The sequence below is a fragment of the Pleurodeles waltl genome, chromosome 7 (assembly GCF_031143425.1).
Source record: "Pleurodeles waltl isolate 20211129_DDA chromosome 7, aPleWal1.hap1.20221129, whole genome shotgun sequence".
In the NCBI taxonomy this organism is placed as follows: domain Eukaryota; kingdom Metazoa; phylum Chordata; class Amphibia; order Caudata; family Salamandridae; genus Pleurodeles; species Pleurodeles waltl.
In genome coordinates, this window is record NC_090446.1 from 868,082,709 (window position 1) to 868,100,049 (window position 17,341).

General features: G+C 41.9%; 2 protein-coding genes across 9 annotated transcripts in view; both read left to right on the plus strand.

Moving 5' to 3' along the window:
* The window catches only part of LOC138245659 (protocadherin alpha-C2-like), a 557,250-nt gene that overhangs the window by 165,274 nt on the left and 374,635 nt on the right, over positions 1-17,341 (plus strand). The window contains exon 1 of one of the 8 annotated variants that reach the window (XM_069199408.1): positions 12,750-15,314. The exons of the other annotated variants lie outside the window; for them this stretch is intronic. Within the exon in view, the coding sequence (XP_069055509.1) occupies positions 12,900-15,314 (2,415 nt within the window). The 5' untranslated portion in view covers positions 12,750-12,899. Of the gene's footprint in view, positions 1-12,749; positions 15,315-17,341 lie in introns of those variants that run through there. 8 annotated transcript variants of the gene reach the window in all.
* LOC138245741 (protocadherin alpha-10-like) lies at positions 8-8,090 on the plus strand. The gene is made up of 2 exons (XM_069199609.1): positions 8-2,506; positions 8,076-8,090. The coding sequence occupies exons 1-2, from the start codon at positions 107-109 to the stop codon at positions 8,088-8,090; spliced, it is 2,415 nt and encodes an 804-aa protein (XP_069055710.1). The 5' UTR covers positions 8-106.

A 17,341-nucleotide genomic window follows, 5' to 3' on the forward strand; every position in this document is an offset into this window, starting at 1 on the left:
CAGATGGTTGGAATATGTGTGAGGAGAGGGCGTCTGTGACTCTGCGCTCGCGAATTTCGCCTTCCTTCAGAAAAGAATACGGTGGCCGGACCTCCCGCTCCGTGGAATGGGGTTTGCAGTCGGGCACTGGATTCTCCCCTGGATTTCTGTTTTCACGGTTTCGCTCCTTTGCTGCCGAGGACGGGCTGAGGGACCGATTCGCTACTCGGTGCTGGAGGAGTCGGAAGCCGGCACCGAGGTGGGGAATGTGGCGCGGGACCTGGGCGTGGACGTGAGGGATCTGGACGGACGAAAATTCCGTCTGAATTATAAAACCAAGGTGCAGTATTTCACGGTAAGTATGAAGAGCGGGGCTTTACTGACTAAAGAAATACTGGACAGGGAAGCCCTGTGCGGCAGCATCGCGGTCTGTGTGGTGAACCTGGAGATTTCAATGAACAATCCTTTGGAATTTCACCGCATCGAGGTAGAAATCGTGGATATTAATGACAATTCCCCTGTTTTCCCTGTGAGTGAAAGCAGATTTACAGTCTCTGAGTCAACACCGCTCGGAATACATTTTCCGCTAGAGGGAGCCTTTGATCCGGATGTTGGTACAAACGCTCTTTGCACTTATAATCTGAGCATGAATGATTTTTTCGCTCTGGAGACTGATAGAAGTGAGTGCATGGGGAAGTCGGTGGAGCTGGTTTTAAAAAAAGCGCTGGACAGGGAGCAGAAGGCTGAGCATCACGTGACCATTACAGCCATGGACGGGGGAACCCCGAAGAGGTCAGGTACGACAGAAATTATAGTTACTGTCCAGGATGCGAATGATAACCCGCCAGTATTTGATAAATCCGTGTACACGGTAAAGGTACCGGAGGATACAGCACTAGGCGCGCTGTTAAGAGTAAATGCCACCGATCTGGACGAAGGGGCAAATGGACAAATCATATACTCTTTCAGCAGTCGTGGTATGTCTAGCATAAAACACTTATTTGCTATTAATGCAGAGACGGGCGAAATACATGTCCAGGGACTGCTTGATTACGAAGAATCACATTTTTATGAGATTAATGTGCAAGCGCAAGATAAGGGTCTTTTGTCTCTCACTGCTCGTTGCAAGGTATTGGTGGAAGTTGTTGATGTCAACGACAATGCCCCGGAAGTAGAAGTTAACTCGTTTTCTAGCCCAGTGAAAGAGGACGCTAAGCCTGGGATGGTTATTGCTCTGTTAGCAGTAGCAGACAAAGATTCTGGACTGAATGGACAAACTAGATGCCAGATTCCCAATCATCTCCCATTCCTCATAGAATCTAAATACCAGAACTTCTACTCACTGACAGTGAAGGGCCCTCTGGACCGTGAGGCAGCTTCTGAGTACAATGTCACGGTCCTATGCACAGACAGGGGCTCTCCCCAGCTATCTTCTCTGAAGACTGTTGTGGTTTCTGTGTCTGATGTGAATGACAACCCTCCCTCCTTCTCAGAGTCGTCTTATGTGATCAGTGTTCAAGAAAATAATGTGCCCGGATCTCATGTTCTCCAGGTCTCGGCTCTAGATCCGGATGCAGGTGACAATGCTCGGGTTAGATACTCCTTGCTAGAAAACAGCGTGGATGCCATGTCTGTTCTCAGTCTGTTCTCAATTCACCCAGAGACTGGGGTCATTTCTTCTCTGCAGCCTTTTGATTATGAGAAGACGCAGGTTTTGCGTTTCCGGGTGGAAGCAAAGGATTATGGATCTCCTTCCTTGAGTGGCGTTGCCAATGTAACCGTATTCATTCAGGATGCAAATGACAACCCACCAATCATTTTCCAGACAGGATACGGAGGTTCTGGATCAGCAGACGCAGTACTGGTGCCACGGTCTGCGAAGAGTGGTCACATTTTAGCCAAAATAAGAGCAATTGATGCAGACTCTGGACACAATGCCTGGATGTCTTATGAGTTTAAAGACTCCACAATGGGTGCACTTTTCAGGATTGGCCGCTACACGGGGGAAATCAGCCTCAGACACCCTCTGGGAGAGAGTTATCTGGAAAGACATGAGGTTATCATCCTGGTGAAGGACAATGGGACCCCGCCCCTTTCAGCAACAGCAACCCTTACAGTGTCACTGTTAGAAAATAATCCTGAACTAAAATCGGACCACAAGCTCACAGATAGGAATGACATCGACCGCACCAACCTGAATTCCTATCTAATTATCTCTATATCTTTTATATCGGGTATATTTATCTTCTGCGTTATAATTTTCAGTGCCTTGCATTACATCAAAGTTCGAAATGACAGAGAAAGGTCAGAGAAACCAAACTGTTGCCTCATTGGAGGAGGCAATTGGGCATATTCTCAAAACCAACAGTACTTGACTACAAGGTCAATGGAAGGTGACCATGAAGCTCCAAACTCTAACCTGTCTAATCAGGGATGGACACATTTTATAATAAATGGAGGGGTGACTGGAGCTCTGATGCAAAGATACAGTATTACTGATGGAAATGATACTTCCACACCCAGTGAGGTAAGATAATTTACTTAGATGTCACTTTTATGTTTACAGCCATTAACGTTTAAAGCAAAGATCACAACTTTAAGTCATAATATCTGCCATAATTAAATAATGAACGCTGGATGTTTACTGTGCAATCCACCAAGCACTGACTCTTAATTTGACATGAAAATTAATTTATATTACTTTTAGAGTGTAGTCTTTAAGTATCCACTTATTTTTTCAAATGAAATACAGCATCATTTTTTGTTGTTGTTTTTTTTTCACTTAAAACACTTGCAGAACAGGAAGTAATTGATTAAAACTCCCTTACGTTATTTTAGTACTGTTATTAAGATTATAGTTCTCCAGTGCGATATGACCAGCGTCGATTGACAACATTTTCATGGGAGAAAAGTGCGATCTTTTGGACTTTGAACAGGTGACAAAGCGGGAAGGGGCACCTAAGGGTTTAAAATCATGGGCATTGACGCTACAGCAAATTATATTAGATATAGTGTCATCACAGTACTACACCCAGTGCAAAGATACTAAAATCCCTTCAAAGCTCACGGTGCTGATACAGAGATCCCACTGAAAGTGTTCCCACTGGAGTGCCAGGATGCATGTACCCAGAAGCAGTAGCAAGATAAATATGCTTCGAGTGGTTTATGTGGCATTGAAGCAGGACAACAATGCCAGTTTATTGAGATTTATGGTTATTTCAGTCTTGTTTGGATGGTTGTGTGACTGTATTATATCCAAAAGATTGGTGGCAACGTTTAGATGATTGATGCCGTCAGTTCAAGAGACCTACTTTAGAATTTGGAAGGGGTAGGCTGTCTGTTCAACTTAAGCTTGGCTTATGGTCCTAGTTTGTTTGCTTCAGAGTTTTTTTTTAATGATTTCTCTATAGTTTTTCAAAGAGAGAACATAGAATGGGGGCTGGGCACATACATAGCTCAGTGGGCACGCTTTCTGCATATTGTACAGAAAAACATATGTTGGTAAAGAAGACAAAGCACATTCTGCCCGTGAATGTGCCTGCAAAAATATGCATCAGTATTATGACTAAAATGTAGATAATGTTTAAAAATCACAGGTGATAACAGTAGTGGGTGTTATTACCATTCAATCATTGTTGTTGGGTTTTTGTCACTTTCGCCTAAACAAATGGTATAACCTCAATTAGATGCAAATCAGAGTTGTCGACGAATGCTGCAGTCCTACAGCTTACCCAGCGAATGCAGCTTCAGGTGGTAGTGCTCGAAATGGGCACATCTTTCATCGATTTACAAAAGAGACAAAATCAATAGGAAAGTTTAGTTGGTTGATCTCCAGCAGCAGTACACTCTGGATCCAATAAGCGGGTCATACTTCGAAATGCCTGAAGAAGAGAGAAGCAAAGTGTACATATATACATAATAATATGAGAAATATAAATGAATACATTTGATGTCAAAATTGTATTATTCATTCATAATTACCATATCTTACTATAAAACTTCATGGGCATAACACACAAACTATCTTTCAATTCTCATTCATACCCACGTGCTCAGCTCACACTCATTAACTAAAAAAAACAATATGCAGAGACTTTTGGCCTAGTAGTCATTATTTTACAAATGTTCCAGAAAGGTAGACAGACCATCCTCCATGATCAAATATGCTACACTGAAATAATTCCGAAGATCCAAATGTTTACCATTTAAAGTCTCTAATCTGAATCTTCATATGGTGAATACATCATAGTTTGAAATACCATCAGTACAAAATCCTGTGAGAATAACAGGAATAACAGAATTAATTGATTAATGATAATAACAAAATAGGCAAATAGAAAAAAAATGCAGGCTCACGTGACCAGCACTGGCAGAATTCGTGGCATGGACTTATACAGATAGGTCTCTGAGCTGCAGGCATTGGGGATCACTGCAAGACAAATGTGGACTAGGAAGCCTCAGGTAGCCCAGCAAGGTGTGTTGAGCTGCCCAGGGGAGGGTCTCCCTTGTAGCATTGCATACTCTGGATGTGGGATCTGCAGTGTGCCTGTAAGAGGACTGTTTGCTCCCTTTATAATTGAAAGGAGGAGCCGTGCACAGAAGTATAATCAGCACATCTTTACACCTTTAGAAATGCTAATAAAAATGAATGTGTATTCTCTACTAGCTCTAAATCATCAGGGGTCCATCCCTACAGAGTTAGGGCCAGTCCATCACAGGAGGACATTTGCATCTAATAATTTAATGCAGCTGCCCCTTCCAGTTTGAGGCAGACTGAATTAAAGGTCATCTGGTACTTTTGCAAGAGGTGGATGAACAGATAACTGTGAGCTAAGTCCAAACCTGCTTGATTTCTCCTTCTTGCAGCACCACCTCACATTTTAGGTTGTAGGAGGCAAACCTACACCCTTCCTTCCTCCCACCCCCACACTTTTTCCATGATTCTTCTTCCCATGCAAACCCTTTGCAGCTGCCCAGCAAAGGAGAACGTGTGTAGGTGAAGTGCTTGTTGTATGGGTACAGGTGAGACATGAGCATGGATGGCAGCCTGGGAGTGAGGGGAACACTACGAAGAGATAGAGTAGGGGTGACGTATCACCACATAAGCTTGTGTCGTCCACATCAGGCCCACAGGGAGCTGGCTGATATGTAGTTTGTGGACATTCAGTGTCTAACTCAGGAAGATAATATAACCTCCGGGAGCTGTGTCTGGGTGACATCAGTGAAGACATGGGGCTGGCCCTTCCCTGACTCTTCACAGCAGAATGACTGCTAGGGAATAACTTATTGGAGTGGCAGGTCCGAAGACTAGAGCAGCAGGCCAAACGGCCTAGAGAGTGACAAGAACCAACATCAGCGGGAATGTGGCAAGGCAGATGAGAAAGTAGTGGCACGCCATGGAGAGAGAACTTTAATACCACACCAACCCTGTTAAATATGATCCATAAACTCGAGGCGAGTCAAAACAAGTTATTGTGTGACTTACAAAAGGAGTCCACTGAAATGCATCCTTTTGCCTGAGAGTCTTGAAGCAACTGTCTCAAGGAACTGTTGCTTGGATTCCTCCATTCCAAAGGATTCAAGCATGCCAAAGTGCCAACATTCTAGCATTTAATTAAGATAATAGTCTATATCAATATCAGTAGAATTCTCATTTACAGCTTCCTCATTTATCGATGACCCTGGAAGAGAAGAAACGGTTGGAGATTTTTTGACTTAAATTATTACCATATCTTACCGCACCTTGAACTGTTAAATTATCAAACCAAAATAATTATTATCCTCTCTGTTTCCTTCTAGATTATTTTAGCCTGTAAATCGGTCAGTTTAACCAAGTCCCTTTTACTCCACCAACCCTTATCAGATAGTAACCCTGAGTTCTTGGATAGCCTCACAATTTTTGCAGTAGACATGTATTTAATTCTTCTTTTCTAACTCTATAAGGTTTTTTAATTAGCACCCAGCCACCAATATTATACAACACTTCCATTACTTTGAATTATTTTTTATCAACTCTTTTTAAACTTGCACCCACTCAGGATTCACTAACAACTTAGGAGTTCTGCTCCTGATGAGTTCAAATGGTGAAACACCTGTAGTAGTATGTGGTATTATGAGATAATTCCATAGTTTTTGCCTTACAAAACATTACACAACTAAATGGGTGGCCACTGCTGTTTGCACTCATTCTTTTAGAATCCTACTAACCCTTTCTACTAAACCATTTGAAGATGGTGAATATAATGCAACTTGAAGATGCTTAATGTCCAACGAATTTACAAAATGGTTCATGCTTTTAGAAGTAAAATGTGTTCCATTATCCGTGACTAAGTATTTAGGTGGGCCCTCAATACTAAACATTTTCTTTAAAAATCTGAGTACACTTTTAGTACTAGGAGATGTTACAAAATCCATATACACCCATCTAGTAAAGTAATCAACTAGTACAATTGTATATTTTTTTCCAAATGCAAACACTCAAATGGACCATCAAAATCCAGTACCACTTTGTCCATACAGCTTCAGGCAAAGGTACTACATTCAGAGGTGTTTCTGAAGTTTTTCAATGCTTATTAGAAAGCAGACATGTGGTACAGTAATTGATACATTCAGCTACTTGAGAGTCTAAACCTGGCCACCAATAAAATAGTTTCAGGTTTTTAGTTGTACAGGTTATTCCTAAATGACTCTCATGAACAAGCTCACTTAATGTGTTTCTAATTTTAGATGGAGGAAGGCATTTATCATTACACGTGTGGATTCTCTCCACGATGGACAATTAATGTGCCACCTGAGAGAATTTTTTAACCTCTCTTCTTACATTTGTTTTTCTCTTGGCCAACCAATTTTCACAAGTTGTAAGAGTTTTTTTAAGACTTTACGTTCCTTAAGATCTTCCTCCCATTCTTGGTATGATACACTAACATTACCTTTCACTACATCTTCCACAATGGCTATAACATATTCAGCATCCTCCGGGTAGTCATTTTCATCACTATCTACTAGTGGCATTCTTCACAAGCAGTCAGCACGTACATTTTTACCCCCAGAAATGTACTTAATGTCAAAACTGTACTCTTGAAAATGTGACAATAATCTTACAAGAAGAGCAGATGCTTTACCTGCTCCAGTACCATTGAGAAGATAAGCTAGTGGCTTGTGATCAGTGTATATTGTAAATCTGTTACCCCATAAAAAGGTTTTAAATTTCTCTACAGCCCATACACAAGCAAGAGTTTCTCTCTCAATGGTGCTATAATTGCATTCTGATCCTTTTAAGCACCAAGAAGCAAAGGCTACAGTAACCTCTTTCCCATTAATCCACTGAAATAATACTGCCCCAAAGCGTATTAGGCTTGCATTAACTGTAAGCATACATTATTTTCCAGCAGTAAATGGTGTAATAGCTGGAGCTAAAATGATCAGGTCTTTAACTTTGTTAAACGTTTCTATTTCTTCTGTGTTCCATGTAAATGTTACCCCTTTCTTGAGTATTGCTCTAAATTGTTGTACTGCAAAAGTATAGCCATTTAAAAATCTTGAATAATACAGAGTTCTAAAAATTATCTAAGTGAATCTTTGGCTTTAGGAACAGGTGCATCTTTGATGGCCTTAGTAAGACTACGTATTGGTTTGATGCCTTCTGATGTTATACTATGTCCCAAATAATCTATTTCATTTGCCATAATTTTACATTTATCAGACCTTAATACCTGTTGTAAAATACCATTGTGTTCTTGCCTGTTGCCTGCAAAAAATTAGGACATCATCTTGAAACGCCTGAACTCCCAAATATATCCTTTAAGATGGTATCCATAAGCTAAAGCTAGCCCGAATGGCACTCTCAAAAACTTATAGGCACCAAAAGGTGTAATAAAGGTTGTTAATTCTTGTGAATCAGAATCTAAGGGAATTTGATGATATGCAGACTTGAAATCCAGGATGCAGAAACATTTCACCTGACCTAAATTGACTAAAAGGTCTTGAATTTTTGGAAGTGGATGACAATCAATTTTAATATTTTTGTTCAAAGACTATAAATCTACGCATAAGCGGAACTCTCCTGTTTTTTTTTTTTTTTTTTTTTTTTTTTACAGGAACAGTTGGACTAACCCATTCAGAGGAATCGGTTTCAGCAATAATACCCTCTTCACACAAATTCTTTAACATTTCTTTTAAATCCTCTCAGCACTTAAAGGAACTGGTCTCACCTTATGAACAACTGGATACGCATCCTGTTTCAATCTGATGTGCTGTTCAAATTTCTTAAATAACCAATCTTGGTGCAAAATACTTCAGGGAATTCTTTTATAAGTGAACTAGCCTCATTTTCTTGTGAACTTTCAATGTACGAAATATTCTTGGGTGCTACCTTTACTGCTATATTAGCTCAAGGTACTAACTTTAGACTAAGTTTGACCAAATCCTGCCATCCCACCAGATTGCGGCCTTTCAATGCAACATACATTTTAGTGGTAATCTTTTGACCCAGACATGCCAAACTGTCAATGAAATAGCCAGGCACATGAATATGTTGTTCTCCAAAGGCTTTTGAATTAATAACTGGAGGTTGCAATTTCTTATTATACCCCCACACATCAAAGAACAGAGAATCAGATCAAATTGTAATGGGAGCTCCAGAATCTGCCTTCATAGAAACGGGAGCATCCCCAACTAGCAATTCACATAAAGGGCCATCCTTTAATTTCTTGACTTTTTTTTTACATCTACATTTAACAATACTTTAGTAAAATCATGCAGTATATCATCATTCATTTCAACATCTAAATTATTTATTCTGAGTTGTTTCTTTCCTCCTTTACATATTCCTTGAAAATGTCCTGTTTTTACATTGTTTTCCAACATCAGGACAGATTTCATTATTTCCCAGATGTGATTTTGAACCACAATGAAAAGAAGATAAATGACATTTTTGGAACACTTAGTTTCTTATCCTTTAGCTGCACCAGGTTTAAAGTTTCTCTTTCTTTATTCTTATTTAAATTTGTTCTTGAGATATGAGTTTATTAGAGATTAATGAACGCTCAGTACTTTGAGCAATGTCTGCAACCTCTCCTAACGTGGAATCTCTGCAAGCTAACAAGTGATCTTGTATTTTTTTTTTCAAAACAGCCATAAGCCACCTGGTCTCTTACATACATATATAGTATTTCACCAAAATTACAAGAAGAGGCTAATTGCCTAAGAGCAGATACAAACTCCTCAATAGATTCGCTGTCCATCTGTTTCCTCTTGAAAAAGTTGAATCTCTTTAATAAAACACTGGATTCCTCTGAAAATTGTTTTTCTAACCTATTAATGGCCTCTGGGTACTCATCCCATTGACCAAAACGATCCAATGGGGCCTCGAATTCAGGTAAATTATCAAAAATTTGTTAGCCTTATTGTCCCAAATGGATGAAAAGTAAGTCTAGCTTTCTTTTAGGTTCGAATTTAGTGGCATCAACTGCCACCAAGTAGATCTCAAAACACTGTAACCAATGCTTCCATTTCATGGGTGGTTTACCCAGATGTTGTAAGAAAGGTGTGATCTAAACTAAATATTGATTTGAAGCAATGTTATAAAAGATGAATACAACCACTACTATTAATATCTTACAACCGCAGAAGTACGTATGACGAAGCAATAAAATATAAAAGTTTCTAACTATTATGAAAAATTGTTCCACTTGAACAACAGGTCTGCTGCACTCCAACAGCCCCAAATAAAGTAAGTTTTTTAGCTATCTGCTGCCAACATATATTAAAGTTATACACCAAATATTTAAAAAACAGGTGTTCCTGTTACCATAGTTCACTAGCATATAAGAATAAATCTCACAGAAAAGTGCAGATTCAAAGATGGCCGCCACAGCATCAACAGCGTGCTGATGCGCGTGGCCTTTCTGATATCAGGTCTCTTCAAAACAGCAACAGTGCCTGACCTTGAAATGCTCTGATTGGCTGTCCGAAATCTGCCTGTCAATCAATGAATGCTCTCGAGCGGTGAGGCCACTAACAGACAAGCGTAACGACCCAAAATCAGAGTGGGCAACTGCAACGCCATGCACCTTCAAAACAACACTGGTTCCAAGGTGACAGTATGCAGAGAATCAGCACAAGGCTAGACTGGATAGGAAACCTTGACAGACAGCGCTATCCTCAACCTTGGCACAAACAGACGGCACTCCTTCTGGACCTCTCAGAGCCTCATAAAGGACTGCTGAAATCCGCTGGTGAGCTTCTACTCATGAACCACCCTCGTTGTTAAATATGATCCATAAATTCGTGGTGAGTCTAAATTAGTTTATAGAGTGGCTTACAGGAGGAGCCCACTGGAATGCATCCTTAAGCATGAGAGTTTTGAAGCAACTATCTCAAGGAACCGTCGCTTCGAATCTTCCATGCGAAAGGATTCCTGCGTGCCAACACGAGCCACCATTCTTACATTTAATTTACAATATACATTACACATGTAACAAACCCTCTAATGATTTAGTGACAGTACAGTGTGTGAGGACTTGATGTGGACATATGCCTTAATACTAGGCCCCACTCAGTTTGGTACTTCCAACATGACTCTCGCCAGATGGATTTCTATTGCATGCTGCTATGCAGTAGTAGAGTTTCCTTTTATGAAAAGTCTTCTTTTGAAAATTACAATATAGAACAAATTGTATTCCCACAGCTTTCCAGAGTAAAACATATCACCCTCTCTAGCTTAGTGCCTTAGTCCCTTGCAGATTAAACTGCTCATCAAGTGTGAAGGCACCTGATGTCTGTAGGAGTAGCTTCCATTCATGCAGGAAATGAGAATTCCTAGTTGTCGGTGACCTTTTACTTTAAAGTTTCAGCATTGATGAAAAAAATCTGTACTGGAGTGCCATCTTCATGAATGCATCAGGCGTCACTTTCATCTCCCCAGCCAGCATGGTTGCGTCCCTGGCCCTCTCTCATACATTTTGATCAAGCTTTTCAGTTATTCTTTTTTTGCAGATGTCACATTTGTTGGTTTTCAGTATGTATTATAGAGGGTTCTGCATAGCCCTGTTTGATTTCCATAACTTTTCGTATGTTTACAGGATACCCAGACTTCATCTTTTGGTATTATTATTATAAGTATACATTACAATTTCATACAAAATATGGGGGTTGTAAGTTTACTATATGTTTTTGTGTTAACAGTCATTATTGTTCTATTTTAATTACATTGCTCAAATCATTATTATTTTATTTGTTTAGTCAATTTAGTTCTAGGGCGTCGGCCTGCCCCAGAACAGGTCTCCTTCGACCACTCTGGATGTGATCAGACAGATTCCCAGCTACTCCTGTGTACCTCATCTGAGTGCGTTACATAAAGGGTTTGGAATCTGGGTGTACCTCATCTAGGTGTGCATAACAAAAAGTGCATGTTTTCTCTCGTTTGTTTATTATTATTAGTCATATAGCGCATAGCTGCCCAAACAGGGCTTCTCAGCACTGCAGACCAAAGTACAACCACTTTTAGGCCCTCCTGCGCTTAACATTTTTAGCGATTTTTACTTCTAATCTCTCTATATATATAATCTGCAAATCGTGGCTATGTGTTGACTTATCAAGATTGACCTCATCAATGTGTTCTGAACAATTTGCATCTGGTTGCTGTGCATGCTTCATTTGGTGGCCCGCGGGGGGCTGGATGTTGTTAATAGTTCTAAGCTACCTCTCTCTACCGCTCTATATTTCACCTGGGTAATTCTCACATCTGCAATGGAGTTCATTGGTGACACTCCACAAATTACGTAAGGGCTTATTAATGTATGTATGTAAAATGTGTGATGCGCCCACAGTATTTTTGTCTGACTGTGGCTTGGATGGTGGATGTGTCCTATTTAAGGTCACTTTCACAACAGCATGGGCGGACCTCATCTCTTGCGCGGATCCATAACACGCACAACTTTACTTCTATGACATAAGAAGGTGATGCAACTTTCAACCAGCATTCCTGTTGAAAAGCAACAAATGTACCCCTTCTCCCCCTGGAGCCTCCTCGATATAAATCAGTGTTAGCTGACTAGCACAGAGGCAGTTTCAAAGCTCGCCTAACATGATTGGAGAACATGGCTGGTCATGACTGACAGCATCCGACACTTCACGCGTTAGACAAGACACGTCCAACACCTTCAATGTATGAATGCTATCTGCAGCGGTTAGTCTGTCAGCGAGGCAAGCAGGTCAAGGGCCAAAATCTTGGAAATAACGGTAGCGCACTGTTCGAATGATTTTGGTAGTTTTTCAGACTGAGGGTTTAAATTTTCCGCCCACCACCCTGGCCAGAACAGGCACCGTGCCCTCAATTTGCTACCAGAAACCGCAATGAGACAGTCTGGAACCAACGTGCCACCCTTTGGGTAGTATTGCATTGACTTGGTTTGGTGAGAGGCCCTAGTTAGTGCTTGTTAAGTCCAGATTCAACTTCTCATGTACTTAACTTCAATTTAAAACCTCGCAACGTAAAATACATCCTTATATAATCAAGAAGATTTAATATCGTAGAGCTAACTATGTTTAAAAGGAGTATGCGTGCCTGGGTGCTTGTTTATGTGTCTATTTTTGCAAAACATAATTGCAAAAGAGAAAAATACAGTGAATTCATATCTGTTGGGAAGAGATTATCAAAGAAAGATAAATGAATTCGAAGTATTTGAAACTAAAGTAACCCCTGCAATTTACAAATAGGACGCTAGATGTCGCTGTTCATTGATGGCTTTAAATGTTCCTCTGTAATTCTATTGCTCTTCGAGCTTGCTGCCGTATCAGAGCAGCCAGAGGTTGATATGATTGGGATATGCTCGGCGTGAGGACGTCAGTAAGATTTTGCAGCTGATATTTGCAGCATCCTGAGGAGGAGAGGACGCTGGCCGAATCCCCGGCTCCCTGGAATGGGTTTTGCAGCCAGTCACTGGATTTTTGGCTGGATTTTAATTTTCATAGTTTTGCTTTTTGGCTGCCGAGGACGGACTGAGGGACCGATTCGCTACTCGGTGCTGGAAGAGTCGGAAGCCGGCACCGAGGTGGGGAATGTGGCGCGGGACCTGGGCGTGGACGTGAGGGATATGGACGGACGGAAATTCAGTCTGACTTATAAAACCAAGATGCAGTATTTCACGGTAAGTATGGAGAGCGGGGCTTTACTGACTAAAGAAATACTGGACAGGGAAGCCCTGTGCGGCAGCATCGCTGTCTGTGTGATGAACCTGGAGGTCGTGATGGACAATCCGTTGGAATTTCACCGCCTGGAGGTAGAAATCGTGGATATTAATGACAATGCGCCTCTTTTCCCAGCGAGTGAAAGCCGGTTTACTGTCGCTGAAACGACTCTACCGGGAACTCGTTTTCCAGTAGAGGGAGCATTTGATGCGGACATCGGTACAAACAGTGTTTGCACTTACAGTGTCAACAGTAATGACTTTATCGGTTTAAAGACTGAAAGCAGCGACTGTAAAGGTAAGTCTATAGAGCTGGTGTTGAAGAAACCGCTGGACAGAGAGCAGCAGGCTGAGCATCACGTGACCATTACAGCCGCGGACGGGGGAACCCCGAAGAGGTCAGGTACGTCAGAAATAATCATTAATGTTCAGGATGCGAATGACAACCCGCCGGTATTTGACAGAGAGGAGCACACGGTAAAGGTGCCGGAGAATACAGCAGTAGGAACGCTGTTAATACGAGTAAATGCCACAGATTTAGACGAAGGGGCCAATGGACAAATCTTCTACTCTTTCAGCAGTCGTACCCTTTCCAGCGTCAAACATCTGTTTATCATTGATGCTGAGAATGGAGAAATTCGAATTATTGGGTTCCTGGACTTTGAAGAATCAAATATGCATGAACTTTACGTACAGGCTCAGGATAGGGGCTCCCCGTCTATGAATGCTCACTGCAAGATACTGGTGGAAGTTATTGATCTCAATGACAACGCCCCGGAAGTAGAAGTGACTTCCATGTCTAGTCAAGTGAAAGAGGACGCACAGCCTGGATTGGTCATTGCCCTCTTCACAGTGACTGATAAGGATTCTGGAGTGAATGGAGAGGTCCGCTGCCACGTTACTAATGTTCTGCCGTTTGCAATAGAGTCCAAATACCAGAACTTTTACTCACTGTTTGTGAAGGAACCTCTGGACCGTGAGGCAGCTTCTGAGTATAATGTCACTGTTCTGGCCACAGACGGGGGTTCACCCTCTCTGTCGGTCATGAAGACAATTGTGGTTTCTGTGTCTGATGTAAATGACAACCCTCCCACCTTCTCAGAGTCGTCTTATGTGACTAGTGTTCCGGAAAATAATGTGCCCGGATCTCACGTTATCCAAGTCTCTGCTCTAGACCCGGACACAGGTGACAATGCTCAGGTTAGATATTCCTTGTTGGAAAACAGTGTGGATATTGTGTCTATTCTCAGTCTCTTCTCAGTTCACCCAGAAACTGGGGTCATTAATGCTCTGCAGCCTTTTGATTTTGAGAAGCTCCAGGTGTTGCACTTCCGGGTTGAAGCAAAGGATCACGGATCACCCTCTCTGAGTGGTATCACCAACGTGACCGTATTTATTCAAGATCTAAATGACAATCCACCAACCATATTTCAGACAGGATCTGGAAGTGCTGGATCAGAAGCCACCATCCTGGTCCCACGGTCTGCGAGCAGTGGTCACATTGCAACCAAAGTTAGAGCAATTGACGCAGACTCGGGACACAATGCCTGGCTGTCTTATGAATTTAAAGACTCCATAATGGGGACACCTTTCAGGATTGGTCGCCACACAGGGGAAATCAGCCTCAAACAAACTCTGGGAGAAAGTTACCCGGAAATAAACGAGCTTATTATCCTGGTGAGGGATCATGGGACCCCACCCCTTTCAGCAACAGCAACCCTTACAGTGTTGCTGGTAGAAATGAACCCGGAAGTGAAATCGGGCTACAAACAAGTCGACAAAAGCGAGAACGACGTCACACATCTCAACTCCTACTTAATTATCTCTATAGCTTTTATTTCGGGTATATTTGTGTTCTGCATAGTACTGTTCACAACTTTACGCTGCATTAAAGCTAGAGATGAGAAGGTAGCAAGAGAGGAACACGATTTCTGTCACGATGGAGCAGGACATGTTTCATATTCCCAGCCTCATCCCCAGCAGTATAACCTGTACCTGGCTGCCCAGTCGGAATGTAATCTCACTATTCGAAAATCAAAGCTGATCACTCAGGCTCCGGGTAATACCACAGCAAGTGGAGAAATAGTTGGAGATCTGATGCTGGCATACAGCAGTGCAGAAGGAAATGCCACGCAGTCATTTATTGAGGTAAGAGGAGTGCATGACACACGAATCCTATTAAAAACAGTTTTCAAGCTAACCAGTCAACCTGCGAACTAGACTAATTGTTCAAGATTGAATGCACGTACCCAGGTGGGTTCTTTGGTAGATCCATGTTTGATTCATTTACAATAACAAGGATATTGATTGTGTTCTGTTGTGGTATATAGTTGTGGTATATATTTCTTCTCAGAGTAGTTCCCTTATCAGAGTTGTTTTTTGTAAAAACATAAAACGTACCATACTTCCGAATTCCATGTGAATTGTTTTACTAGTTTTCTCTCAGTGTAAAGAAGATGTTTGATGTCACCGTTTTCATTTTCGACACAACACTTTTAAAATTGTTGCAGTGTTGTAAGCTCCGTGGTTTAAGTCTGTTAAAATATAGACTACTTAACCCATATTCCATACTAGGTAATTTGCATTGTATCCTTTGTTCGTGCCTGTGTTTGACACAGCTGGGATGCTTTGCAAAGATATTGTGGTGAAAAAGAGGGCCAAGCAACATCTTTTTCCTGTGATTTTTTTTTTTCTAAATGAAACTTCTTAAAACTGTTAAATGCAGTTAAGTCTGATATACACAGTGTCCACTGTTGTGCAGAAAATAAAGGGTTTAAAGGGAATTACAACTGTGTTCCGTAATTATCAAAGGAAGCAACACAATAAAGCAATTTACAGAAGCTGTTATTCAACAGGGATCTTGGGTACAAATATAGAAAGGTGGATCCTGGCACTAGAGGGGCCACGTTGAGTTCTATTCCTAAAACGTACATCATTATGGCCTTTTGTAAGAGTTTCTTTCACAGTTGCTTGAAATACATAATAAATGTTTGGTGCACAGTGTAGCTTTTTTGAGCTGTCTGGGGGCTTGTGTGACTTCATTGGCAGGCACATGTAACCGTGGTGATCGTGGACGTGAGCTGTGTGGCTCACACCAGGAGTTGTTGCGGTGGTGATGCACAGGACACAGCCAGTGGTGAGTACACTTAGGTGTAGTGATTCGCAGCCACTGCGGGTGTTAGACCAGCCGGTCACACCTCAGGATCATTGACAGCTGCTCTTCTCAGCATCCATTCGCTGCTGTGTCATAGGTATCCTCTTGCCACTGAGTTCCGGATCTTAAGCTTCAAGTCATTTAAAACCCGCCTCTGGCGAGCCACGAACCGTGAGTCACTGGTGTACATGTACTTTTGATTGTGTTATTACCTATCACATTATCTCTTGAGAAGGCTGCTGCTTTCAGATCCGCTCTCCTTGTTCTCAGGTATCTATCAGAGCTGCTGGGCGTGTTGTTCCTGCGTCTACATGGCTAGACGCCACATTTGGTGATATCCAGCTAAAGTCCACCTTAAATCAGGGACCATGGCATTATATCTGAGCGGAGCTTGATGGCTGTGTCAAACATTACAAAAGGAAGCTCCCGCAGAAAGGTATTCCAGTTGATTGTGATGTTTTGGAGTTTGGGGAGCAGGTTTCAGTCGGTTACTGGAGGTTAATAATGAAATAGCTCCCCCTGCTGTCGCCCTGCAAAATGTTAGTGGCACAATTCAGTTTTCCAGTCTAAAGCAAGTGCTCATGAAACGGAGATGACATACTAGATGCATTGGCCAATATGCAGTCCACTGGGCATCGTCATATCCGGAACGCTGTGACATTTCCCCAGCTACTGGCTGGATCTGTATCTCTCTCAATGACTCACGAGCCGAGAGATAGCTCCAATGACAGTCTGTGCAGAGCTCGAAGGGATGTGACGCCTTCCAGTGACCGGATGCACATTCAGCACTCCCTACCGACGTTCTGCTTCCATCAGTAGACTGGGCTCAGTATGTAAGTGCGACTGTCTGGCTGACTGAATTGCAAAGCTGGAGCAGGTTCCAGTGGGGAATTGTTGGGTCCGTGCTCCTCAAGCTCCCAAGTTATGGATCCCAAGAAACTAGCAGAATGGAGCGAGAACCAAGCTGTCCCCCGGAAGCCCATGTGGACATGTGGCTAGATGCATGTCTTTATCTCGATGT